The 27,929-nt window shown below is 36.7% G+C and overlaps 1 protein-coding gene across 4 annotated transcripts in view; it reads right to left on the bottom strand.

The window, feature by feature from the left end:
* The window catches only part of TCP11 (t-complex 11), a 33,604-nt gene extending 7,153 nt beyond the window's left edge, over positions 1-26,451 (bottom strand). The window contains exons 1-2 of one of the 4 annotated variants that reach the window (XM_031965014.1): positions 26,167-26,426; positions 1,367-1,499 (exon numbers count right to left, since the gene is read on the bottom strand). In XM_031965014.1, the coding sequence (XP_031820874.1) occupies positions 1,367-1,464 (98 nt within the window). In that variant the 5' untranslated portion in view covers positions 1,465-1,499; positions 26,167-26,426. Of the gene's footprint in view, positions 1-1,366; positions 1,500-25,623; positions 25,724-26,166 lie in introns of those variants that run through there. The other 3 variants (XM_012548990.2, XM_012548989.2, XM_031965016.1) reach the window with 3 other exon arrangements.
* Between the last annotated feature and the right edge of the window lie 1,478 nt (positions 26,452-27,929).

Raw genomic sequence — 27,929 nt, 5'->3', positions numbered from 1 at the left:
AGAGGGTCTGTATTTGGCATTATATTTAGATCTGGGGATAGGCATGGGCCCACATTCTACAAATTAGTTTTACACTTAAGACAGCCCCTCGAGGATGGCCGACCTGTGAAGGAAAGTCCCTCAGAGAGAAAGGGCACAACCATGATTCTTATGAACACCTTCAAAAGTATGCACATATTTCAAGTGAAGACAACTGAAATGGTTCTTTTTTGAATTGGCCTTTGTCCTCTTTTTACAAAACCACAACTGTCATCAGAATCATCCAATGAATTGGCAATTTTTAACTTTTTTCTTACTCAACCTTTACATCATTAACACTGTGGTTGAGGGGTTAGCAAAAGAAAACCTGGTGTCACCGTTTTGTTCTGACTTACCTCTAGCCCCTGCAATCTCACCACAATCCTCAAACATAACTCTCTAGGATCTCAAGTCAGAGCCGCCCTTTCTTCTGGCTGCTCACTTCCTCAGTTTGACTCTTGGCTGACTAGTGAATGGCAGCTACCAGGTTCTAGGATTGACTTGGAACTCCAGGGACAGTGAAAGAGGGGAGGCCGAGGGTACAGAGGAACTGAAGGTGCCAAAATGGCTACTTCAATAAAGCCTTACTTAGTGCTCCAGGGGAATCAAGTTTGGCATACTTCTCTCACACATGTCCAGTGTGACCTACATTAATCTGGGCAATTCAGTCATTCACTTTCTTGCAAAGACCTAAAAAGGGCCAACACGGAGGCAAAATGAAGAGATCTACAAATTTGCTAATATTTCGATATCAAACGGGGAAAATGAAAAATGCTTTTTTAAAAAATGTGAAAATGTGTCAAAAGTCGATGCTCTTTGACTCTTATTTGCATTAGAGTGTTAACTAAAAGAAGAACCCTTCTTCTGGCGATATATGGCCATTATTTATTATCAAAATTCTGATTTACAAGATCATTATTTAGGGTAATTTATGAAAGTGTTTCTCAGAACACAAGTAGAGTTGGCAACACCACTGTTGAAAAAAATAATCTTTCAATAGGTGCTTGTTTGATCTATAGTAAATTAAAAAAGGAAATGTGAAACTGCTAGGGGCTACTTCCTCAGGGTCTGTCTGAGAAGATCTGAAGCCTACATATTCTATTAACTAATAACTGAAATTCCAAAATGCAAACTTCCACAATAATAACATCAATTTGATCTTGGTTAATATTTCTTCAACACTTCAATACCAATAATTACACATAAGCATTAAGGATATCTTTTCTTGTTTGAATAAAATTTAAAAGTTCATGCTATGAAATAAAGAAACTTTGAATTCGGTCAAAGCCTGTTCTCTGGATGTATCTGTGCCAGGGAGAGAAATGAATGAACTTTGAGAAGCATCTACCTATCTGGAGATAAGGCCATCTCTTCCATATGGAAATCCTGGTTCACCACAATTTCATGTGCAATGCTCATCTTGGAAACTCCATTAACTGTCTCCATCAGCTCTGTGACAGAAAGACCTTGTGGAGGGCTACCTGGAAAAAGGAGCAGTAGCAATCCACAGTGGATTTTACACAACATTAAAATATTATTCATAGAACCACTCAGTCCTTTAAGGTCCCAAATTTAGATTGAGAAAAGGGATCTTCCACAAGCTAACTAAATGAAAATACTGTATTAAAAATTCCATAAAAATTGAGACCTTTCTCAACTCTAATGCTCTGTCAATGTTGACAACTTCAAGTTGTCAAGTGGAGAATGATGCTAACTAACGTTCAGTCTCTGAAGACAGAATCAAAGGGACCCGAGAGGTCTATCCCATATCGGAAAATGAATCTCTACAATAGCATAGCTGCTAAACAATGATCCAAAACTAACAGGTTCTGAGAGGAAAAAAAAAACTACCTTCAAAGGCATTCTACTTGGGATAGTATTAATTATTAAAAAGGTTTTCCTTTCACCAATAACAAGTTTAAAACCTCCACAATGATATGACAGCTTTTCAAACTCTTGAAGACAGCTAGTATGTTCTCCCCCTTCCAACCCCCAGAACATTCTCTTCTCCAGGCTATACATCCCTGATTCCTCCAACCACTTCTCAGAGGACAATGGTCTTTCATACTGCCCGGGTGAGTCTCCTCTAGAAAATCCTTCAACTTTATCAATGCCTTGCTAAAATGCAGTGCCCAAACCTGACTATACCGCCACAGCTGTGTTCTGACCACATCTAGAATAGTTTTCTGCTTCTTTCTGATATCCTACACCACAATAAAGTTAAGCATGATTCCACCAGAAAAAATTATTATCACCATTCACCAACTGACAGCCAGGTGCTGCATGGAGGAATTGGGTGCTGAATGTGACATCAGGCAGATCTGTCCAAGATAACACTTCACCTGTCCTACACTCAATTTCTTCTTCTGTAAAATGAAGATAATAGCACTTATCTCCCAAGATCAAATGGGACAAAAAAATAAAATACTTTGCAAAATTTAAAGTCCTCTAAAAATCTTAGCTATTATTATCTACTCACTTCTTCCTAAATCTGATGCTACATAGTGATTTTTTGGTTTGTTTGTTTTTTGCAGTAGGGACAACTGGCATTGGATATCATCAAAGCTTAACTTCTTTATATACAGATGATGAAACCTTGAAAAGTTGAGTGCAAAGCCAAAAAACATATATTGAATGATGTATTAAAATTTCATAAATTTGCTAAGAATTAGGATTATTCTGCCTTTGTCATTCACTATGTACAATTAATTCTCTTATAAGCCTTTGCATTGAAAATTAATGGAATCAATCCAAATGATCTTTTCACTGGCAGCTAAGTAGTACAGTGGAAAGAGTGGAAAGCATGGAGTCAGGAAGACCTAAGTTTAAAATCAATCTCAAGATACTTACATGCTGTGTGATTCTGGACAAGTTAGCCTCTGGCTGCTTCAAATTTCTCAAGTGCAAAAGCAAACCAAATCAAATAATATTCACAGAGCACTTAGCATAGAATCTGACACACAACAAATGTTTACAAGGTTTCCTTTCTTTCAAAATACCCAGTATTTATATATCACTGAAAAAGAATATATATGTGATCTCATTTATCATAGAAAAAAATACAATTTTAAAACCATTTGATCCTATCACCACCCTAAGAATTGTGCAGGGTGTTATTATCTCTATTTTATAAATAAAGAAATTGAGATTCAGATAAATGAGCTCCTTTTTTGTTGTAACAAGGAAAAGAGGAGGCTAAAAGGGAAACTTAGATTGGACAGGGAAATGATAACATGGTAATGATTTACAAAATTTATTTTGTTTTTCTCTGCAAAGAGAATAACGTTTAATTTGTGGAGAATACAAATAGCTAATAGATACCGGATAGTAATAATTGATAACCAAGATAAATAGCAAGAGAATAATAATCAGGCATTCAAAAGCATAGGCACTAAATGCAAAATCGAAACAAAGACAGTCCTGCCCTTAACAATCTTATTTAAAAGGGGAGGAAGGAAACCTGCACAAATAAGTAAATACACACAAAATAAATTCAAATTCAAAATAAATTTGGAGGAAGGGGAATCAGAAAATATCTCAAAGGATATTTTGCCTGTAAGCTGGACCTAAAAGGGAGTCAGAAGTAAAGGTAAGAAAAGACAGCATTCCAGGACTAAGAACTAACCCAGGCCCAAGGGCAGATATGCTAAAAAGGGAGAGGAAAGATTATATAGGAGAAGCAAAAAGTAAACCAATCAGGCCAGAACAGAGTGAAGAAAAGAAATGTGTAATCAACTTTGAAAGATGTACTGAAGCCAGGCAGTGACTTTTAATTGCATGTTACTCTTATGGCTTCAAGCTGGTCAGATCTGTGCTCTAAGAAGCAATGAGGCAAACAGAACAATGATCATATACTTGACTGAAAGAGGGAAATTTGGAGACTACCTGATTTGGAAAGAAATTTCGTTTTGAAAATGATACTAGAGCAAATTTCAGATGCCTATGGGACATTTAAGTACAAGCAGATGGGCAGAACATTTAAAGGAAGATCAGGAAATGTGGATTGCATATTTAGATTTGGAAGTCATCTTCATAGAATTGAGAGTTAAATTCATAGGAACTGATGAGACTGGCAAGGAAGAATATAATAGAAGAGAAAAGAAAGCAGGACAACACTTAGGCACATCTTGCACATGAAGAATTGGACACGGATGAGTATCTTGCAAAAGTGAGTGAAGAGTCAGACAGGCAGGAAGTATCAGAAGAGAGCAGTGGCACAAAAAACTGGGGAGGAAGAAAGAGGAGGTAATCAGCAAAGGTAAATGCTAAAGGAATTCCAAGTAGAGGAAAAGGTAATGGATTTAGCAAAAGGATTTAGCTGGTAACTTTATAAAGAGTCATTTCAACAGGCAGTTTTCAGAGGAAGAAATCAAAGCTATCAACATTTACATTAAAAAATGCTCTAAATCACTAAATTAGAGAAATGTAAATTAAAGTAAAATATATTAGCACATCTATGACAGATAAAGGAAATGAGAAATGTTGCAGGGGATGTGGAAAAATTGGGACGCTGATGTACTATTGGTGAAACAGTGAACTGATCTCACCTATTCTGGAGAATAATTTGGAACAGTGCCCAAATGGCTATAAAATCTCTGACCCCTCAATACACAACTATTAGACCTGTATCCCAAAGAGATCAAAGAAAAAGGAAAAGGACCTATTTGGGTTGGGGTTTTTTTAGATCAAGCATTTTTTATAACTATTTTTCCTAAGACATGCAAAGATAGTTCCCAACGTTCATCTTTGCAAAATCTTGTGCTCCAAGTTTTTCTCCCTCCCTTCCTCCACCCCTCTCTCCAATAGATAATAAGCAATCCAACATAGATTAAACATGTGCAATTCTTCTAAACATATTTTCATATTAGGAAAATGACCTATTTTTGCAAAAAATATTTATAGCAGTGTTTTTTGTGGTGGCAACGAATTAGACTATAGAGATACATCCAGTGATGATTGATAAATTAGGTTGGGGGGGGGGGGGAGAGGAAAAGAACATCTGTCAGTTTGCATTGGGCAACTTTAGGGCTGGAACAGGGCATTAGCATTTGGGTACTAGATTCATCCCAATATCTAAGGAGGTAGCAGAAACTGTTTCAAAGTACAGTCTTAAGATCTGAGCTCAGATGAAGGCCACATTAGCTTAGCCCAGGTTGGAAAAAGAAAAGGCTACCTTGTGATCTATGCATTGATAGGAAGAGGAGTAGAAGCCCTCTGCTGCAGCTCTCCTCATGGAGAAGGCAAAATCACATTGCCTGAAAAAGAGTGGGGGACAAAGTAACCAGAGAAGGCATCAGCCAAAGGAGTTCTAAGTAATACCAGTGCAAAATGCAACAGTAAGGACAGGGTACCTGATTAAGGCAATCAATAAATATGTATAAAATTCCTGCTGTGTATAAAACACAAAGCTTATAATGTAGTAGAAAACCTTGAGAACAATTTCTTTTTAAAATACTTATTAAAAGATCATCAGAAATCAACTGTGATGGACTTGGCTCTTTTCACCAATGTGGTGATTCAAGGCAATTCCAATAGAGTTGGGATGGAAAATATCTGCATCCAGAGAGAAAACTATGGAAACTAAATGTGGATCGAAACACAGTATTTTCATTTTTTGTTATTTGTTAGCTTTTTCTTTTTTCTTGTTTTTTTCCCCTTTTTAATTTTTCAATAGTCACATCTTTCACAGTTGATCATCATTACAACATTGCTATCACTGTGCACAATGATCTCTTAGTTCTTCTCATTTCATTTTGTACCAGTTCATATTAGGTCTTCCCATGTTTCTTCTGAAACCATTTCCCTCATCATTTTTTTAATCATACACCACAACTTAATACCTCATAGATGAGCTTCCCCTCAATTTGCAGTTCTTCACCACCATAAAAAGGACTGCTATAAATATTTTTGTAGATATGGGTCCTTTCCTTTTCTTTTTCTTTTTTGATTTGAAATACATACCTAGCAGTGGTATCACTGGGTCAAAGGGTGTGCAGAGTTTTATAGCCTTTGGGCCTAGTTCCAAATTTTTCAACAGAATGGTTAAATTGTTCACCTCTCCAATAATAGTTGATTAGTAGGAAAAGATGCTGAGAAGATGGCAGAGTAAGTCAGAAAATTTCAACCAGGGTTCATCTTCAGAGTAAAACAGTGAAGTAAAAATACCTCTTTTACCCCAAAGAGTAATTATGTTAAATCACTCCCTGCTCAAAGAGAATTTATAGAACTAAAAAAAAAAATACTTCAAAAACTTCACAAAAATGAGAGAAGAAAAACTAAAAGACTAATCCAAGAAAAACAAGATTGTGAAAAAAAAAAGTTAACCAACTAAAAAAGGAGATAAAGTCTTAAAGAAGAAAATTAATTATTTGAAAATTATAATTGAGTAAGGGGAAACCAGTGAAGCTCAATAGACCAAGAACTAACAAAACATAATATAAAGAATGAAAAGAATAACAGAATGTGAATCATCTAATAAGAAAAGTAACAGATCTGGAGAACAGATCAAGAAGAGAAAAAGTAAGAATAATTGGACTACCTAAAAGCTCTGACCAAAAAAAAGAATCTTGGCACAATAATGTAAGAAATAATCAAAGAAAATTGTCCTAAGTAATGGAACAGGAGAAAGAGGAAAGTAGAAATAGAGAATTTCTACCGATCACCACCTCAAAGAGATCCTTTGTGGTAAACACATAGGAATATTATTGACAAATTTTGAAACCCCCAGATCAAAGAGAAAATTTTGCAAGAAATAAAAAAAAATTCAAATATGCTGGAGCTATAATTAAGAAATGTACAGGACTTAGAAGCAGCCACAATAAAAGACTGCAGGTCCTGGAATAATATATACCAGTACTCAAAATAACTATGTTGTAGCCAAAAATATCATTTCCAGCAAAATTATGTATAATATTTAATAAAAATGGACATTCAATGAACGTGCAAATTTTCAAGGCTTTGTCTCAATTAAATCAGAATTTAATAGAAAATTTAACATATAAGAGCCAATCTCAAAGATTTAAGTCAATGAACTCAACAGAAACAAATTGTTATGGTTTATACATAAAAATGTATAGCATTCTGTTTAAGAGTAAAAAAAAAAAAAAAAAATTCCAGTCCAAGACAACTAGGTTAGCTCAATATAACACAGGCTGGGCCCAGAAACCCAGCAGCAGGCCTTAGGGACAACTGAATTGAAAAAAGCTTCTGTTCAGCCCACAGATGGTAAAAAAAAAAAAAAAAAAAAAAAAAAAAAGTCACACAATTGGTCAGCAGGTGATTACAGGGTACCCTTTGGCTAGTACTGTATGCAGTTGTATTGACCCTGGGTCACAGTTACAGTGTGAGGAAGAAGACTAATACACTCAAGCAGATGGACACCATGTAGTTCCAGAGCAGAAAAAAGTTTGTAGTCTTTGAAAGACCAAAGCATAGGTCAGGAGAGCAATGATCACAACTTACCTTAGACCCTATTATCTTGAAAGAACTGAAAACTTATAGACCCCCTCCCCCCAGAACTTTATGTGAAAACAAAAAATCTGAAGCTTTCAGACAGTCTGGCAGCAAAATTGAACCTTAACAAAATTAAAAGTTAGGAACAGCCTAATAAATTAGCAAGCAAAAGCAACCTGATCATAGAATGTTTCTATAGTGATAATAAGAAACCAGCTATAAGCAAAACTTCTAGAAAAATGTGAATTGGCCCCAGACCCCAAAAGAATTGTTAGAAAAGCGCAAAAAAGATTTTAAAAATCAACCAAGAAAAGTAGAGGAAAAATTAGGAAAATGAAAAAGAAGAATCAACAGCTTGGTAAAGGCAACACCAAAATTCACTGAAGAAAACGTCCTAAAAAATATCAGAATTGGCCATATTTAAAGAGATACAAAAATTCACTTAAGAACTCCTAAGAATCAACAGCTTGGTAAAGGCAACACCAAAATTCACTGAAGAAAACGTCCTAAAAAATATCAGAATTGGCCATATTTAAAAAGAGATACAAAAATTCACTTAAGAACTCCTTAAAAAGTAGAAGTGACTAAATGGAAAAGAAGGTGGGTACAAGAGATTCCTTCAAATCAGAAGTGGAAAAGTAGAAGCTAATGATTCCATGAGACATCAAGAATTTATAAAACAAAAGTCAAAAGAATGAAAAAAAACAGAAGAAAATATGAAATGTATTATTGGAAAAACAAGGAGAAATATTTTAACACAGACCCAAAAAAGATAAATCTAAGAATTACTGTACTATCTAAAAGCCATGTCATTTTTCTTTCCTTTCTTTTGTTTGTTTTTTTCCCCCCAAGAAATCATCATTCTAAACGAGACAAAAACCAATCAAACCTTTTAAAAACCTTTTAGTTGAACCTAATTAGGTTCAAATTTTAAGATTCAGTTAAATTTTATGCCTATATATATTTTATTATAGCTTTTTATTTATAAGATATATGCATGGGTAATTTTTCATCATTGATCCTTGTAAAAGCTTCTGTTCCAACTTTTTCCCTCCTTACCCCTACTTCCTCCCCCAGATGGCAGGTAGACAAATACATGTTAAATGTGTTAAAGTATATGTTAAATACAACATATGTATACATATCCATAGTTATTTTTCGAGCATGTCATTTTTCAAGAATATTTCAAGAAACTGTCAAAAAAAAAAAAAAAAAAAAAAAACCCTGTCCTGATATCTTAGGACCAAAGGCTTAAACTAAAGATTGAAAAAGAATACATCAACCACCACCAAAAGTGATTCCAAAATAAAAAACTCCCAGAAATATTACAGCCAAATTCTAGAGCACCCAGATCAGAGAATATATTGCAAGCAGCCAGAAAAATAAACAAAAATTCAAATATTGTGGAGACAGAGTCAGGATAACATAAGATTTAGCAGCATATACAGTAAAGGAGGAGAGATCTTAGAAATGATATTCCAGGGGACAAAAGAGCTAGGATTACAACCAAGAATCACTTACTCTGAAAAACTGAATATAATTGATTCTTCAGAGGGAAAAATGGTTATTTAATGAAATAGAGGGTTTTCAAACATTTTTGATAAAAACGCCAGAACTAAATAAAAATATGATTTTTTTCAAAAACAGACAAAGAAGCATAAAAAGATAAACAGGAAAGAGAAATCATACGGTATTCAAGATGATACTTGTAACTCCCAAGAACTTTATCATTATTAGGGCAATTAAAAGGAATATACCTACATAGACAGCATCTGTATAAGCTGACTATGATTAAGGATCTAAAAAACTAAAATTAAAATTAAGAAGTATGAAAGAGGGATGCACTGAGAAAAAAAGGAAGGGAAAGATAGAATGAGATAAATTATCTCAAATAAAAGAGGTGCAAAAGAACTTTCACAATGGAAGAGAAGATGGGGGGTAGACAATGTTTGTTCTCATTGGAATTGGCTCAGTTGAACATGCAGACTCAGTTGAGTATAGAAATTTGTGTCACTCTAGGAGGAAGTAAGAAGGAAAGGAGATAAGGGGAGGAAACTGATAGAAGAGAGGGCAGATTGGGGGAGGCCATAGTCAGAAGCAAAACATTTTTGAGGAAAGATAGAATAAAAGGATAAGAGGAGAACGATATGGGGGAAATAGAAGAGAAATACATAATCATAATTGCAAAAAATTACAGCAGACTTCTCTGATAAAGGCCTCATTTCTCAAAAATAGAGAGAATTTAGTCAAATTTACAAGAATACAAATAATTCTCCAATTGATAGATGGTCAAAGAAAATGAACAGGCAACTTTCAAAAGAAGAAATCAAAGCTATTTATAGTCATTTTTTAAAATGCTCTGAATCAATATTGACTACAGATATACAAATCAAAACAACTCTGAGCACTTCACACTTATCATGCTAACTAATATGACAGAAAAGAAAAATGACAAATGCTGGAGGAGTGTGGGAAAATTGGGCACTATTGGTAGAATTGTGAATGAGTCCAATCATTCTAGAAAGCATTTGAAATTACATCTGAAGGGCTATAAAACATATCCTTTGACCCAGCAATACCACTACTAGGTCTGTACCCCAGAGATAAAAGAAAAAGGGAAAAGGACCTTTATGTACAAAAATATAGCATTTCTTTTTGTCATAGCAAAGAAATGAAAATTTAGGGGATCATCCTCCATCAACAGGGGAATGACTGAACTAGTTTAAATATATGATTGTGATGGAATACTATTATGCTAGAAGAAATGAGCTTTCAGAAAAACCTGGACTTATATGAACTCGATACAAAGTGAAGTGAGCAGATTCAGAAAACTATACTCAGTAACATTAATATTGTATGATCAATCAACTGTGAGTGACTTAGCTATTCTCAAAAATGCAATTATCCTGAAAGACTTGTGATGAAAAATGCTATCCACTTCCAAAAAAAGAATTGATAGAATCTGTTTCAAATTGAAAAAAAATTTTTTTAAAACTTTTTCTTGCTTTTTTGATCTGTCATACCAGACTTGTTCATCCAATATTTCCATTAAAAAGTGATCTGTGACTCTTTCTTTCTTTCTTCTTTTGGATACTCTTTTTCCCGGGTTTGAATAGCACTGCTCTCTCAATTCTTCTTCCAACTGTCTAACCACTCCCTTCTCCATGTTCTTTGCTGGATCTTTCTACTTTTACTTTCTAATTGTGTTAGGTTCTCTGAGAAAGGAAATAGCAAACTATAGCAATTATCTTTGTCAAGAAACTCCCAAAGTGGGTCACAAAGAGTTAGATACAATTGAAATGACTGAACAACCACAAAAGGGCCCTCTCCCCTTCTGACTTTTTATTTTTAGTTCCATATCTCCAGCTGCCTACTGGACACGAGAACTATGTCCATAGATGTTTCAAATTCTGCATGTCCACAACATTCTTTCCTCAAATACCAAACTCTCCCTATGATGCTGAGAATATTGTTTATCCTCACAGTCTCTCCCAGTTTTACACCCTTGACTCATCTCTCTATTCCCATATCCAATTCATTGACAAATCTTGTTTTTACCTTACTATCTTCCCCTTTCTCCACTCCCACAACCACCCTGCTCATCACCTTTCTCAATAGCTTAGATGCCACTTTTTAAAGGAGCCTTCTTACTCCTCCCCAGTCTCCATCATGTCCCTCTATTTACATCTTTTATGTACCTATTTATTCCTAACTCTCCTTTAGTAGGTATGCTCCTAAGAGCAGGGGTTCTGGCTTTAGTCTTCTTTAGATGCCCAAAGCTTAGCAGTTTCAAGCACATAGTAAGTACTTAATAGATGTGTGTTGATTGCTTAATTGCTGCTCATTCTGCTTTTGGATAGCACTGATTGTTAGGAAGTTTTCCTTACATCAAACTTAATTGCTCTTTTCCCTTATTCTTAGTTCTGCCTCCTGGCCAGCACTAAACTGATCAAGTCATTTGCCTTTTTCCAGACCTCTAAATATCATAAATATTTGGAATACAGGTCTTCTCTGCACTAAATCTCTACAATTCCCTTAATATAGGAAGAACTTGCATCACTACTTTTATCATCTTAAGTGCCCATCTCTGAATGTTCTCCAACAATATCCTTCCCAAATATAGTTCCTAGAACTGAAAATAACATTCCAGATGTCTGAGAGCATAGTGTTAAGGCAGTGAGGTAGCACCACGGATAGAATGCTGGGCCTAGAGTCAGGAAGACTCATATTCATGAGTTCAAATCTGGCTTCATATACTAGCTGCATAACTGTGGAAAAGCCTCAGTTTCCTTATTTGGAGAAGGAAATGACAAATCACTCCAGTACCTTTGCTAAGAAAACCCCAAATGATGCCATAAAGAATTGAATATAACTAAAAAATGAATCAACACTGGGACTATTACTAGTTTTGTTCCTTTCTTAATGCAAGCAAAAAAAATCTCATTTTTTTGGCTGCCACATGTCATTAACTGACATTTGAGTTTGTTGACCACTAAAATGCCCCTTGGTTGCATCCTGTACTTATAAAGGTTTGTGTTTTTTTAAATCCAAACATAAAGACTTTCTATTTATTCCCATTGCATTACATTTTATTAAACCTGACACCTTATTATAATGTCAGGATCTTTCTGGATCCTGAATCAGTTATCCAATGTGTCAGCTATCTCTCCAGCTATATGTCATCAGAAAATTGGATTAAGTATGTCATCAGTGCTGAGTCATGATCATAATGCCAAACAGCAAAGGGCCAACAACAGGTCCTCAAGGTACTCCCCTGGAGATCACTCTGTGTGATCAGAGTTTAGTGAGTACTCTTAGCGTCTGGCCACTTAACTAGCTTTGAGTAAATTTAAAAGTATTGATGTCTATGCCCACAACCTTCTTTTCTATCTGATGATAGATTTCACAAATGTTTGAGTGAAAAAGCATTTACTATGTGCAAAGATCAAAAGTCTCTATTCTCAAGGAGTTTGGGCTCTAAAAAGTAGAAACAACACGTGGAAGCCTCAGCTGCTAGAGAATCTTAGGATACAGCAGCAAAGTAAATGAGAATGCCCCTTGCTTAGTCAATTCCATTTATAAAGCTATATGTATTTCTGGTGTTGGACCCCAACGATGCCAAGGGCTTTGGTAGTGAGGCTAGCGCTCCAGAGGTGGGCACAGGCCGCAGCACATAGCCATGAAGGTTCCTCCTGTCTGTAATGGCTAGGGGACCAGACTACAAATGGTGATTGAGGTCTGGTGGAGGGAAAAAAGTGGATACCTCTATTTCTGGGGCTCCTGAACTCTGAATCCTGAACTGTCTCCACCACAATCAAAGAGGATGTGGCGAAGATGGCTTAACCCACTTGGCACAGGCCACTTCCCACAGGATGTCTCGCTGTTTCAGCTAAGGCTGGCTTGCCGGCTCAGATGGTAGCAGCTGGTGATGGTAGATTCCCTGCTCCCCTGGATGGTGGCTGCAGGGCTAAGGAGAAAGAGGACTTGGAAGGTTTGCTAACATCTAAGTCAATTACATCAACAGTATTCCCCTGAGCTAATAGCCTAGTAATTTTATCAAAAGGAGGAAATGAAATTAGTCTGGCATGATCTGTTCTATGTAATTCTGTGCTAGTTCTCTGTGGTCACTGTTTCCTTTTCTAAATATTTACTAAATCTCCCCAATCATATTTAAGACATTTAAGAATTTTGCCCAGAATTGAAGGGCAAACTCACTGGTCTAAATTCCACAGACTCTATTATTTCACCTCTTCTCCAATCATATAATACACCTCTCCCATTTTTCAGTCTTTCAGAGATCACTGATAACGGCTTCCAAGTGAAGTTTTTAAGCAGAGGAACCACTTAATAACTACAGCTATTTCCAAGGAATATCCTCCTCAGTGGTGTGAAGAATTTGAGGGGGCAGAGGATGCAGGTAGGAAGACTCCATGAAGACAACATTGAATAATCTACATGATACTGAGGAGGCCTGAATTAAAGCGGTGTGAGAATGGAGTACAGACAAAAGGGAAGTTGGGCAAGGTAAAGAGGCTGAGGGAGGGTACAGAGTTAAAGACAATTCTGAGTCTCTGACACTGAAGAAGTAGAGAAATCAGGAGTTAAGGTTCTAATAGAGCAGGACTTCTTAAATTGTTCCCACTCAACCCCTTTTCAATCAAGAAATTTTGACATGACCCCTGCTGTATAGATATAGAGGTATACAAATCAAACATTTACTGATAATCAAAATTTTGTGACCCCCACATTCAGTTATGAGACTTCACATAGGGCTGTGAGAGTTTAAAAACCAGAGTTTTAAGAAGTTGGGAAATAAGAGGATGGGAGAGATGTGGTTCAACAATCCAGGCAGTAAATTTTGGTAACCAACCAAACTTGTCCTCCTGGGTTACGTGAGAAGCGTGCCTTTCTGAGTTCAAACTTGACACCAGATACTCAATACTGTGTGGCCCTGAGCACGTCCCTTAACCCTGTCTGCCTCAGTTTCCTCATCTATGGCTCTATATATGTAACATGAGCAAAGGCCACAAAGTAAACTATCTAGCAGCTAGGCTAAAAACCAGGTTGAAGGTAGTCAAGACTTTTTAAACACTTTAGTGAGTTAGGAGGAGGCCTTACCCAAGCAGATAAGACTTCTCCCAGTGGAATGGCTGGATGAGAACACTTTGTTCCAAAGGCCATGAAAGTAACTAAAGCAGACACTGGGAAGCACTTAGAGCTTGGTAAAACATCCAAGATGCTAAGATCATCCACTGTGTCTGAGGCCTCTGCCAGGTGTCCTGCCTTGTTTTGCCACTAAACTTCAATGATTCTGTAAGAAAGAGAGGCTGGTGTTTTGTGCTACTCCACTTAAACCAAATTCATATGTAAGTAGAAAATCACTCATTTATGATATCACTGGTGTTTTATGAAAATAATAAATGAACAACAGAATGAAATGGATTAGGAAATGGCAAACCACTTCAGTATCTTTGCCAAGAAAACACTAAATGGAGTCACAGTTAGACAACTAAATAACAAAGTTTGCTCTACTTTGCTTTGTTCAAGCCATATTTGAAGTATTCTGTTCACTTCCAAAACTGACATATTAGGAAAGGTATGAGTAGAGATGACTGAAATGTCCTCTTCTTCTTCACTTCTACTCCTTTAAAGCCCAAATTAAATGTGATTTCATCTATTAAGTTTTTCCTGATTCTCCCAATGGTAATTTTTCTTAGGACCTCATCTAAAACTTCATTATCCCCTGTCAATATCATGTATTGTTTTCCACTAGTTGTCTTTGCAGGTCATGTTCCCTCGCTGGACTTGAAACTTTAGGTGCCCATCACCTAGGAAATGGCTAAAAAATGGTACATGAATATAATGGAAAGAAATAATAATGAAGAAATATTTGAATTGATACAAAGTAAGGAAGACAGCACTGGGAAAACTATACATATGACCATAACAACAATGTAAATGATAAGGAACAGAGAGATTAATAGGAACTAGACTTCCATCAATGCAGATCGGCTCCTTCTCTGCCAACTTCATAGTTACCGTTGCCTAGAGCCTAGCTTTTAATTTTTCAAAATACATACAAAGATAGTTTTAAACATTCACCCTTGCAAAACTTTTATGTTCCAAATTTTTCTCCCTCCTCTCCCCTAGACAGCAAGTACCCCAATATAGAGAGCAGCTTCTTAAATTGTCAATTGCAGCACCATATGGGATCTCATAACTGAATGAGGGGGGGCCATGAAATTATTTTTTATTATCAGTAAATGTCTGATTTGCATACCTATTATACATATATATTTGTATATCCATTAGTATATCTTACGCGTGTGTGTGTGTGTGTGTGTGTCTTCTCAGGTAGAAAAGAGTCACAAGTAGGAAAAAATTTTAAGAATCCCTGGCCTAGAATCTTCAAAGGTTGTGACTGCCTGGTTAACACTGTAAGGATGGTCTTCCTGACTCCAAAATCAGCTCTCTATCCATAGATGGACATCTATCTACTGATAAAAACAAAAAAGTTGAACACTGTGTAGTAGTAATGTCTAAGCCAGGCCTTGATGAAGAGATTTAAAAAAATATTATTTATAGCTGCCCTTTCTCTGCAGAAAAGCACCCTGGATGTGGAACACTGTATATGCTGTCAGACTTGGCTGATTTGTTTCTTCAGTGGCTTAACAGAGAGAGCTGTAAAGAACCTTAGAAGTTGTCTAATCTCCATCCCACCCTCAACTTTATAGATGAGGAAACAAGAGACCCAGAGAAGTCAAGTATCTTGTCTAAAGTTGCACAGGCATGCCCTTTCCACATGATTGTTTCAAGCTTTACTTGCTATTTTTCTTTTAAAATTCTTTGCTGTAAGAGATGGCTTTCTATTTAAAAGAGGGATATTCTCTATGTATTATGTACATATATGTAAGTACATATAAATATACACACAAATATTCACTTATATAGATACATGTGTATATGTAATGTAGGTATGTGCATACACGCGTATTTTCTTTCCTTTAGCATTGTTTCCTCCTTTCTTTTTCTCATTTTCAATTTCTCAGACCCTATCTAACACTTGACCAAAATTGCTCTCCAAGACTGACAATCTTTTTTTTTAACATTAATTTTTAATAAATTTTGAATTCCAAATTTTCTCCTTGCCCCATCAAACAGTAAGCAATTTGATTTAGGTTATATTTGTTCAATCATGTAAAACACATTTCCATATTAATCATGTCATAAAAGAAAAAACAAAAGAAAAAACACGAAAAAAATAAAGTGAAAATAGTATTCTTCAATCTTCATTCAACCTCCATCAGTTCTTTTTCTGGATGAGAATAGCATTTTCTACCATGGGTCCTTTGGATTTGTTTTGGATCATTGTATTGCCTGAAAAAAGCTAAGCTATTCACAGTTTATCACTGCATAGTATTTCTGTTATGTTCTCTTGGTTCTGGCTCACTTCATTCAGTGTTCATGTAAGTGTTTCTAGGTTTTTCTGAAATCTGCCTGCTCCTAACAATCTGAACCATTAAATCTAATCTAAACCCTAAATCTTAATCTAATTTCAGCCCTTATTCTTAACTGCCCCCCCCCCCCCAATGGCTTCTGATACTAAAGAACAGTCTTATCTCTTGCATACTCTCTCACTTTAGAATCTAGAACACTCCTTTGCCCTGGTTTACTTACTCATCTTACCCCTTTTTCTCAGTCTCCTTCTGGATCATCATCCATGTCCTGTCCATTAAATGTGAATGTTATTTTGAGGTAATGTCTTGATCCTTTTCTCCCAGAACTTTCTCCCTCAAAAATATAATAAACTCATAATCAACCAATCAAATATGCATATAATTCCAATGCAAATCCTATATATGTATATAAAACATATATGTGAATATAATATGTACAATGTGTGTGCACATACATGCATTTATTTATTGATTTAGTCAGTCATAATCTTTCCACTTAATTTCAGTTGTACATTTGCTAGATACCTCGACTTGAATGTCCTAGTTCTGTCAGCATCTCAAATTCAAAATAAAGGATTACACAATTTTAGAGTTTAGGAAAGATCTTATAGAATACTTTATAGATGAGGAAGTGAGCCACAGGGAGTCATTTAAAAATGACCTGTTCCCAATCACACAGATACTTACTGTAGAAAGGTTTGAACCTAGGTTCTCAGGTTTCAAATTCACTGCTTGTTCCGCTGCCATATAAGAATTCAAATTTGTTCCCAAACCTATTATTTCTCCATACATTTTTTCCTTTATAACCTCTCTGACATCAGTCTCCTCTCTACACACAGCGCCACAAGCCTCAGTATTCGTCCTAATCACTTCTAGCATAGACTACAATAGCCTTCTAAATGGTCCTCCTGGCTCCTAATCTAATTCCCTCTCCAATCCAACTTCATACAACAGCCAAATTAATATTGCTATAGCACCACAAATGTAACTTATCTTACTCTCTTTTTCAAAAATCTTCAGTGCCTCTTTGTCTTTAGAATAAAATATCCACTCCCATCCCAGCATTTAAAGCCCATTACAGTCTGGCCCCTGTGTATCTTTCCAGACTTATTTCTTATTACTTTGTCTTCATGAATTCTATATTCCAAATTTAGCTACTCCCCAATATTGACATTCCATTGCTTCTTTCTATGCCTTTGCATATGATGTCCCTCCTTCCCCAATCCTTGGAATATATTCAGTCCTTACCTCTCCCTTTGAATCCTTCACTTCCTGCAAGGCTCTGCTATCTGAAAGTCTGTTTTCATCACTTCTATGGTTTTTAGGGCTCCCTTTCTCCTGATATTACTTTGCATTTCCAAATACATATATATATGTTTATAATTGTGTACTGTATTATTCCCTACCCCATTAGAATGTAAATTCCTTGAGGCAGGCATTATTTCATATTTGTTTTGCATGTAGTAGGCATTAAATGTCTGATGAATTGAATTTGAATCTAATAAGGACAAACATAACATCCTACATTGGATAAAAGGAAATTAATTTCATCAATGTAAGATGAGAGTGAGCATGAGGGAATAGTAAGTTTCAAAAAGATTAAGAGTGATTCGTATCCTGCAAATTCAATTAAAGTCAATAGCATTTTATGGCTACCAAGAAACACCTCCAATCATAGGTTTCATTGATCCAAAGGTAGGTGAGAGTCCTGCTGTACTTATAGTGGCAATATTATAGTCTTTTCTGGGTGCTATACTTAGCAAAAGAATTTGACCAGGATCCGTTGAAGGGACTAAGGAAGATTAGCCTCCTCTTTAGAAGAGAAAACTTGAGTTACCTTCAAGTTTGTATACAATTATTATCTAAAAGCTGATTAGCCTTGTTCTGCTGAGCCATGAAGAGAAGAACTAGGAATAATGGACAGAATGTGAATGGAATGAACTCACCCATAAAACAGTATGATTTAAAAACCAGAATCCTCAAGGCCATTCCAATAGACTTGGGATAGAAACTGCTATTCACAGAGAGAACTATGGAGACTGAGTGTCAATCAAAGAATAGTATTTTTACCTTTTGTTGTTGTTTGCTTGCTTGCTTGTATTTTTTTTCTTTCTTGTTGATTTTTCCTTTTTGATCTGATTTTTCTTGTATGGTATATAAGTAATATGGAAATATGTTTAGAACAATTGCACATTTTTGCACTTAACAGCACTTATTATTATTCTTGGGGAAAAGTGAGGTGGGGAAGGGAGAAAATTTTGGAACACAAAGTTTTGCAAAGGTGGATATTGAAATCTTTCCATGTATTTGATAAAATAAAATAAACTACTAAAAAAACCGAATCCTACAATATATTGTTTACAAGAAACACTCTTGAAAGAGTACAGGTAAGGGGATGGAACGGAACTTAGTATTCTTCAGCTGTTATTAAAGGGGGGGAGGGGGGGCGGAGCCCAGTGATGGTTTCAGATAAAGCAAAAGCAAAAAGATTTAATTAAGAGAGATAACCAGGGAAACGAAATTTTGCTTTAAAAAAAAAAAAGTACATTGGTACTACAGACAATGAAATATATCAATACTAAATATATAGGCATGAAATGGCATAGCATCCAGATTCTTAAAGAAAAAGTTTCAGGATGAAATGGACAGTAAAAAGCTACATTAGTAATGAACCTTTCCCTCTCAGAATTAGCTAAATCTAACCAAAAAATAAACTTTTTAAGAAGATGAATAGTATTTTAGAAAAGTTAGAAAGTCCTCTGGAGAAAATTCAATGGGTAAGGAAAGGAAAATACTTCTCAGTAGTACATGGCAACTAAACACACATACAAACACACACACACACACACACACACACACACACACACACCAACCACCACCACCACACCATAATCAAATGCAGAAAAGCAGAAATATTAAATGCATCCTTTTCAGATTAAAATGCAATTAAAATTTATGTTCAACAAAGGGCTGTGTATATATTAATATGTTAATCTATATAATATTTTTATTATTTTATATATTTATATAAATATAAATTTTATATATTAATGGAAACTAAATATAATTCTAAAGAATGAGCAGGTCAAAAAACAAATGATAGAAACAATCAACTTCATTAAAGAGAACAATGAGACAATATACCAACGTTTAGCCAAAGCTGCATTAATTTCACTTAGGGGAAATTTTTTCTCTCTAAATGTTTAAATCAATAAAATTAGAGAAAGAGCATATAATGAATTGGATATGCATTTTAAAACCCAGAAAAAGTAAAAAGTAAAAATTCCCAATCAAACACCAAATTGGAAATCATGAAAATCAAGAGAGAGATCAATAAAATTGACATTTTAAAAAAATTGAACTAATTAAAAAAAAAAAAGAGGAGCTGATTTAAGGGGGGGAGTTGTCATAAAACAATCAAACTGGTAAAGCATTGGTTAATTTGATTTTTTTTAAAAAGAAAGCAGAAAACCCAATTACCAGTATCAAAAATAAAAAGGATGAATTCACCACCAATGAAGAGGAAATTAAAGCAATTATATTTATTTTGCCCAATCATATGCCAATTAATATAAGAATCTAAGTGAAACGGATGCATGTTTACAAAAATATAAACAGCCCAGATTAGGAGGATATAAAATACTTAAATAATCCTATTTTAGAAAAAAGAAATTGAACAAGCCATGGATGAGCTTCCTAATAAATAAATCTCTATGATCAGTTAAGATTCATGAATTTTACCAAACAGTTGAAGAACAATTAATTAGTTCCAAAAATATATATACTATTTGGAAAAATATACAAAGAAGGCGTCCTACCAAATTTCTTTTACAACACAAATATAATGCTAATAATACTCATACCAGATAAGATAAAAACACAGAAAGAAAACTACAGACCAATTTCTCTAATGAATATTGATGCAAAACTTTTTTTAATTCAGTAGTATTTTATTTTTCCAATTACAAATAGATTTCAACATTCATCTTTGTTCCAATTTTTTTTCTCCCTCTCTCCCTCCTCCCCAAGACTGCAATCCAATATAAGTGCAATTATAGTTGTCATTTTAAACATTTCCATATTAGTGTCTTTCCCTCCATCTCTCTCTGTCTCTCTCTGTGTCTCTGTCTCTGTCTTTCTCCCTTCCTCTCTCTCGTTTAAGTAACTTGGCCAAGGTCACACAATTAAGAAGTGTTAAAAGTTTTAGTGGTCTGATTTGAACACAGGTGCTCTGTCCATTGCGCCATCTAACCACCCATATTAGTCATTTTGTGAAAGAAAATTAATAAAAAGAGAAGCCATGAAAAAAAGAAGACAAATAAACAAAAAAGGTGAAAATAGTTTGCTTTGATCCACATTCAGCTTCCTTGGTTCTCTCTCAGGATGATGCAAAAATTTTAAATAAAATACTAGCAAGAAACTTATAGAAATCTGTCATTAAGATCACACACTATAACCAGATGGGAGTTATACCAAGAATGCAGGGATAGTACAACATTAGAAAAACTTCAATTGACCACACCAATAACAAAAATCACATGATTATCTCAAGAGATAAAGAAAAAGTTTTGGACAAACTACAATACCAATTTCTATTAAAAACATTGGAAAACATAGGAATGAATGGACTTCTCTTTAAAATAGGTAGTATTTATCTAAAAACCAAGAGCAAGCATTATTTATAACAGAGATTAATTATAAGCCTTTTCAATAAGATAAGTGGCGAGGCAAGGATGTCCATTATCACTAATATTCAATATTGTACTAGAAATGCTAGTTATAACATTAAGACAAGAGAAAGAAATTAAAGGAATATAAACAGGCAATAACAAAGTACAACTATAACTCTGCTGATGATACAATGGTATATTTAGTGAATCTCAGAGAACCAACTAAAAAATTAGATGAAACAATCAACTTCGGCAAAGTTGCAGAATATAAAATAAACCCACTTAATTTATCAGCATTTCTACATCCTACCAACAAAACTCAGCAGTAAGAAATAGAAATTGCATTTAAAATAATGACAGAAAATATAGAATACTTATACAAACATAATTACAAAATTTTCAGAAAAATAAAGAGATCTAAACAAACTTTTGGGGGCAAGAACTCAATCTGACACAAACTGCTGGAAAAACTGCAATGCAATTTGGCAAAACCAGCCACAGACTAACATCTCATATTATATACTAAGATAAGTCAAAATAGGTACTCATTTTAGACGTAGAGGGTGATATTGTAAACAAATTAGGGGATCATGGAATATTTTCTCAGTTCTATAGAGAAGAGAAGAATTTGTGACAAAGCAAGAGAAAAGAGCATTATGGGATGTAAGATCAATAACTTCAATTACATTAAATTATAATTTTTTGCACAAACAAATCCAATGCAGCCAAGATTAGAAAAACAGAAAACTAAGGAAGGAAATGAATTTTATAGCAAGTTTCTCTGAAAAAGGCCTCATTTCTCAAATATATAGAGAATTGAGTTGGTAAGAATGAGTCATTCTTCAAATGATAAGTGGTCAAAGGATATAAACAGGCAGTTTTCAGGAAAAGAAACCAAAGATACCTCTAGTCATATGAAAAAAAAATGCTTTAAATCACTTTCATAGAGAAATGCAAATTAAAACAATTCTGAGGTACTATTTCACACTTATCAGATTGGCTAAAATGATAGAAAAAAATGATATGGGGGGTGGGGAGAGAGATAAGCAGAAAAATTGAGATGAACTGATCCAATCATTCTGGAGAATAAATCAGCACTAAGCCCAAAAAGCTATAAAATTGTGCATACCCTTTAACACTTACCATTATCATTTACATTTTCTGTATCTCAAAGAAATCAAAGAAAAAAGGAAAAGGATCTTTATGTACAAAAATATTTATAGCAACTCTTGCTATGGTAGCACAGAATTGGAAATTCAGGGGATGTCCATCAATTAGGGGGAGCTGAACAAGCTCTGATATATGATTGTGATGGAACACTATTGAATAAGAAATGATCAGAATGCTTTCCAAAAAAAATCTCATGCAAAATGAAGTGACCATAAGTAGGAAAAGAGTATATAAAGATCCCTATAGTATGATAATCAACTATGAATGATTTAGCTATACTCAGCAATACAATGATCCAAGGCAATTCTGAAAGACTTATGATGAAAAATGATATTCCTCTCCTGACAAAGAATTGATGGAATCTGAATGCAGATTGAAGCATATTTTATTTTTCTTGGGATGGTTTTTTTTGGGAGAGTCTGTATTTTTCCTGTGCAACATGGCTAATATGGAAATGTGTTGGTTGTGACTGCACAAGTATAGTCTACATTAAATTGTTTATCTTTTCAAGGAGCAGGGAAGAGTGAGGAAAAAGGAGAGGATTCAAATTTTTTAAAAAACAAATGTTAAAAATTATTTTATATGTAATTGGGAATATACATGTATGTATGTGTGTGTGTGTGTGTGTGTGTGTGTGTATTGTATATAAGAAAGGATTGGATGAGATGACTTCTGGTGATCCTCCCTTTTAACTTGAGATTCTATGAAATACATCAGAACTCAGTAATCCCAAAAAGTAATTCTCCAAATACAAGATAAAGTGGTGATTAAATGGAAATTAGTACCATAATGTGGCAAGATCAAATATACACATTATAAATAATTTAAGCAATGAAATGATGCCTACCATTATGACAAGAACATAATAAAAAAAAAACTATCAATAAATACATCAAGCTATGTTATAGATAAGAGCACTCCCTTACCACAGAGGTCTAAATTTGAAGCACCTCTTTATATATGTCCCTAATTTCCTTTTTTTAATAGGATTTTTATAGGGATTTAATAGTATACAAAGAAGGGCAACATGGTGTAGTGAATAGAAGGCTGGTTTTAGGAAGACCTGGATTCAGGACCTCTCTTTAAGCATACTGACTATGTGACTCTTGACAAATAACATGAACTCACTGAGCTCCGAGCAATTAACTCCCTAAGACCACAAACTGAAAATGAATTGCCAGTTTGCATCAGTGAAGAAAATTTCTATGTTTCCTATAATGATGAAATCTAGGTCCAGCAGACCAAAAGAAGTTTGTATATACATGCAAACAAACACACACATATAATTGTATATATGTGTGTGTGTCTATGTATGCATATATATACACATATACACACACACATATATATATATATATATATATATATATATATATATATATATAAAATGGGGTAAAGAAGAACTAATGATAAACATATTTTTTAAGTACATAAAAAATTAACCTTCATATTTAAGTCACAAGTGCATAGAATATTCATTTGGAGATGGAAAAATCTAAAAATTCAGGGTTGGACCTATACTTGCCACAATAGAAGTACATTTATGTTCCACAACTGCTCTCAGTTGTAGTTATACTTTTTAACACTTTGACTTTAGCTGCAGACCAGAAACTGGCTATGTAATCAGCCACTAGAGCTGGTATAGAAATTAACCCTAATTTGAAGCTTGAAATGTTATCTATCAAATACTATGCCTAGATAATCCAAGTACAATAATAATATTGGTAACATCACACTAGACTCACTGAAACTGAAAGCATTTTAGAGCCAAAGTATTCAAAGGTCTAGAATTTTTTCTTTACATTTTTGCTCTCTGGAGAGTCCTTGCCTTGTGAATTGTATTTTCACTATGCACATGCCCTCCAAGTCTTCTACATCACAAATAGTCTGATGGACATTTTGAAGTCCTGTAGGTTACTAATTTCCATTCATGCAATAGTATAATCTTTATGGGGGCAAAAGCAACTAATTAAAAAAAGGTTCCCTCTAATGTCTCTAATGTGACAATGCTACTCTTCATTCTTAATCATTTATTATCCTAGAATATGAAAATGCTTGTCCATTAAGGTCAGATATTGGTGTATTTTGATTTAAGCAAATCCAAATTATACACATTTGGATTTAATTTTTTAAAAGGCCTAGTGAGTTTAAGGAAATTTATGAAAATTATGAAATTATATGCTCACTAAAGACTTCTCCTAGTGATGACTAAAAACCATTACATTGAATTCCCAATCCCTATATTTATGCCCACCTGCATTTTTGATTTCCTTCACAAGCTAATTGTACAATATTTCAGAGTCTGATTCTTTTTGTACAGCAAAATAATGTTTTGGTCATGTATACTTATTGTGTATCTAATTTATATTTTAATATATTTAACATCTACTGGTCATCCTGCCATCTGGGGGAGGGGGTGGAGGGTAAGAGGTGAAAAATTGGAACAAGGGGTTTGGCAGTTGTTAATGCTGTAAAGTTACCCATGTATATATCCTGTAAATAAAAGGCTATTAAATTTAAAAAAATAAATAAATAAATTCAGTTAAAGATTAAAAAGAAAAAAAAAAAGACTTCTCCTAGCGAGTTCATTTAGAAAGTAATTTTCGAGACATTTTCAGAAAACCACTACTATAATTCAAGAGCAACACAACCCAATAAATACTGCTTTAGTTGTTTTCTATGATCTCCTAGTGACACCAAGTGGCCACCAAAGAAATGGAAGCATAATTCAACTTGTCTGGGGAGATAATACTTTTACTATTTCCTGGATTCAAGTTTGCTTTTCTCAAGCTTTTACATTTTTAGCTCAGGTTCAGATATGTGATTCGGTTGGCAAACCTGACAGGCAGATCCTAGAGTCAATGAATGTGAAAGTTGGAAGGAACCACCTAGTAAACCATCACACACTAAAAAGGAAGATGTTCTGTTTTCATTTGGAGAAGCCTGAAGTTTAACCTGTCAAAACAAAGCTACCACAGTAACAAAAGATTTAGTTAGTTTTGGAAAGAAAGGAATATTTTCTAAGCTCTGAATCACCTGTATTGGGCTTTCAACCTCAAATAAATTATAGGTTAACTTTTTTTTCTCTAGAAAAGAAGATCAAAACTTTTCACACCTGTTCTCATCAATGAGCATTGTAATACTCAAGCTAGATAAAAAGAAAGCAAGAGGAAAAAACGGAAAATGCACATCAAGGTTAAGAAGAAAGAAACCGGACGGGTTTAAGTGGTCACTGGCACAGGTGCCCCTCGGAAAGGCAACCTTCCCTCCTTATCTCATTATAGGAATCACTTGAAGCACTGGGTCAGTGCTTTGACCAAGAAACCTCTGGTGATGGACAGAAATCCTAGACATACAAGCAGGCTGATCTGGGCAGACGCTGCTCTTTTCCCGTTTGGGGGCTGGTACTGCAGTGTTACAGGCCCCACCCTGGGCTCCTGTGATATCACTCTGCGAATTTTTCTGGACGTCTGGCATCCTAATGGTGTTATCTGGGGATGGAGACAAGAGGGGAGGGAGGCTGTTTTCAGATAGCCACAGAGGGGCTCCTTTCTCCAAGTCCCAACCCAGGCCATCCTGCACCCCTCGGCCCTCCCACCCTTCATCCTCCCTTCCCCCCAACGGTGGGCACTGAGAAACTGAGGAAATCCATCACAGAGGTGGAAAGGACTGAGCCGTCACCTAGTCCAACCCCCCCCCCCCTTTTTTTTTTTAAACAGATGAGGAAACCGAGACCCGGAAGGGTTTTAAGTGACTTCCCCAAGGTCACTAAAGTATTAACGGGGCAGAGACCCCAAACCGGGCGCGCTCTGCACTACGGAAAGACGATGAGTCAGTCTTCGTAAGTCCTCAAAGGGATGAGTCGGGGGTCCAGGGCTGGGTTGTTTCATTGCTCTTACTTTGCTGCTTACGGAAGAGTCTTGAGGATACTGCCCTCCCTCCACTACCCTACGTGGCTGCAGGTGTCCTCTCTGGCTCACTGTGTGATTCTGAACACGTCGTTCGCCCTCTCTGGGCCTCGGTTTCCTTCTTTAGGAAATATTTACTCTCGTGACTTCTGACTCCTCCCGTCCCCTGGACCGCCAGCCCTCACCTCTCTCCCCACTTGGACAACCTGCCCTGCTGCTCGCTGAAGCTGCTTCTGCGGCCCAAGCAGCCTCGCGCGCCAGGCGGGAGGTCGGACCGCACCACCGCTCCCCCGGCCCGCCGTCAGAGGGGGGGCGGGGGTGGGAAAGCCGGCCGGCGGCGGGCGGGGAGGCGGGGCTGCCAGGCCCACGCCCCTGCTCCGGGCCCCGGGGCCAAATGGGAGAGTCCGGAGTTTGAAAACAAACCGCCGCTCGTCGCTCGGGGCAACGGGCTGGTGATCACGTGGCCGAGAGGACCCGACCAGCCGGGCGCGACGGGACTGTTCCACTGGGGCGGGAGAAGATGGGAGGAGACAGACTGTTCCATTGGGCGGGAGAAGATGGGAGGAGACAGACTGTTCCACTGGGAGAAGATGGGGGGGCGCAGACTGTTCCACTGGGGGCGGGAGAAGATGGGAGGCGACAGACTGTTCCATTGGGCGGGAGAAGATGGGAGGAGACAGACTGTTCCACCGGGAGAAGATGGGAGGAGACAGACTGTTCCATTGGGCGGGAGAAGATGGGAGGAGACAGACTGTTCCATTGGGCGGGAGAAGATGGGAGGAGACAGACTGTTCCACCGGGAGAAGATGGGAGGAGACAGACTGTTCCATTGGGCGGGAGAAGATGGGAGGAGACAGACTGTTCCATTGGAGCGGGAGAAGATGGGAGGAGACAGACTGTTCCACTGGGAGAAGATGGGGGGGGCGCAGACTGTTCCATTGGAGCGGGAGAAGATGGGAGGAGACAGACTGTTCCATTGGGCGGGAGAAGATGGGAGGAGACAGACTGTTCCACTGGGAGAAGATGGGAGGACACAGACTGTTCCACTGGGAGAAGATGGGAGGAGACAGACTGTTCCATTGGGCGGGAGAAGATGGGAGGAGACAGACTGTTCCACTGGGAGAAGAGGGGGGGGCGCAGACTGTTCCACTGGGGGCGGGAGAAGATGGGAGGCGACAGACTGTTCCATTGGGCGGGAGAAGATGGGAGGAGACAGACTGTTCCACCGGGAGAAGATGGGAGGACACAGACTGTTCCACTGGGAGAAGATGGGAGGAGACAGACTGTTCCATTGGGCGGGAGAAGATGGGAGGAGACAGACTGTTCCACTGGGAGAAAATGGGGGGGCGCAGACTATTCCATTGGAGCGGGAGAAGATGGGAGGCGACAGACTGTTCCATTGGGCGGCCAGGAAGCCGTTGCAGGAAGGACAGACAGACAGACAGAGATGCTGAGACAGACAGACAGATCCAAAACTCAATATGTTTATCATCTTTCCATCTAAACCCCTTCCATATCACTGTGGGGGTAATTCCATCCTCCCAGGCCTTCAGGTGCCCAACCTAGGGAACAACCTCCTATCCAAGCTGTGGCCAAGGCCTGTGCGTTTCATGGGAACAACGCCTCCTGCACTCCCCGCCTTTCCTCCTCTGGTGCGGCCTTCGTTACCCGAAGCCCCAACGCTGGGCCTGGCCGCCTCAAATCACTTCTCACCCCATCTCTCCAATGCTCGGTCACCAGTGGTCTCCCTAAAG

Source organism: Sarcophilus harrisii, chromosome 4, assembly GCF_902635505.1.
Source record: "Sarcophilus harrisii chromosome 4, mSarHar1.11, whole genome shotgun sequence".
Taxonomy (NCBI): Eukaryota; Metazoa; Chordata; class Mammalia; order Dasyuromorphia; family Dasyuridae; genus Sarcophilus; species Sarcophilus harrisii.
This window is presented reverse-complemented; position numbering and strand designations above follow the sequence as displayed.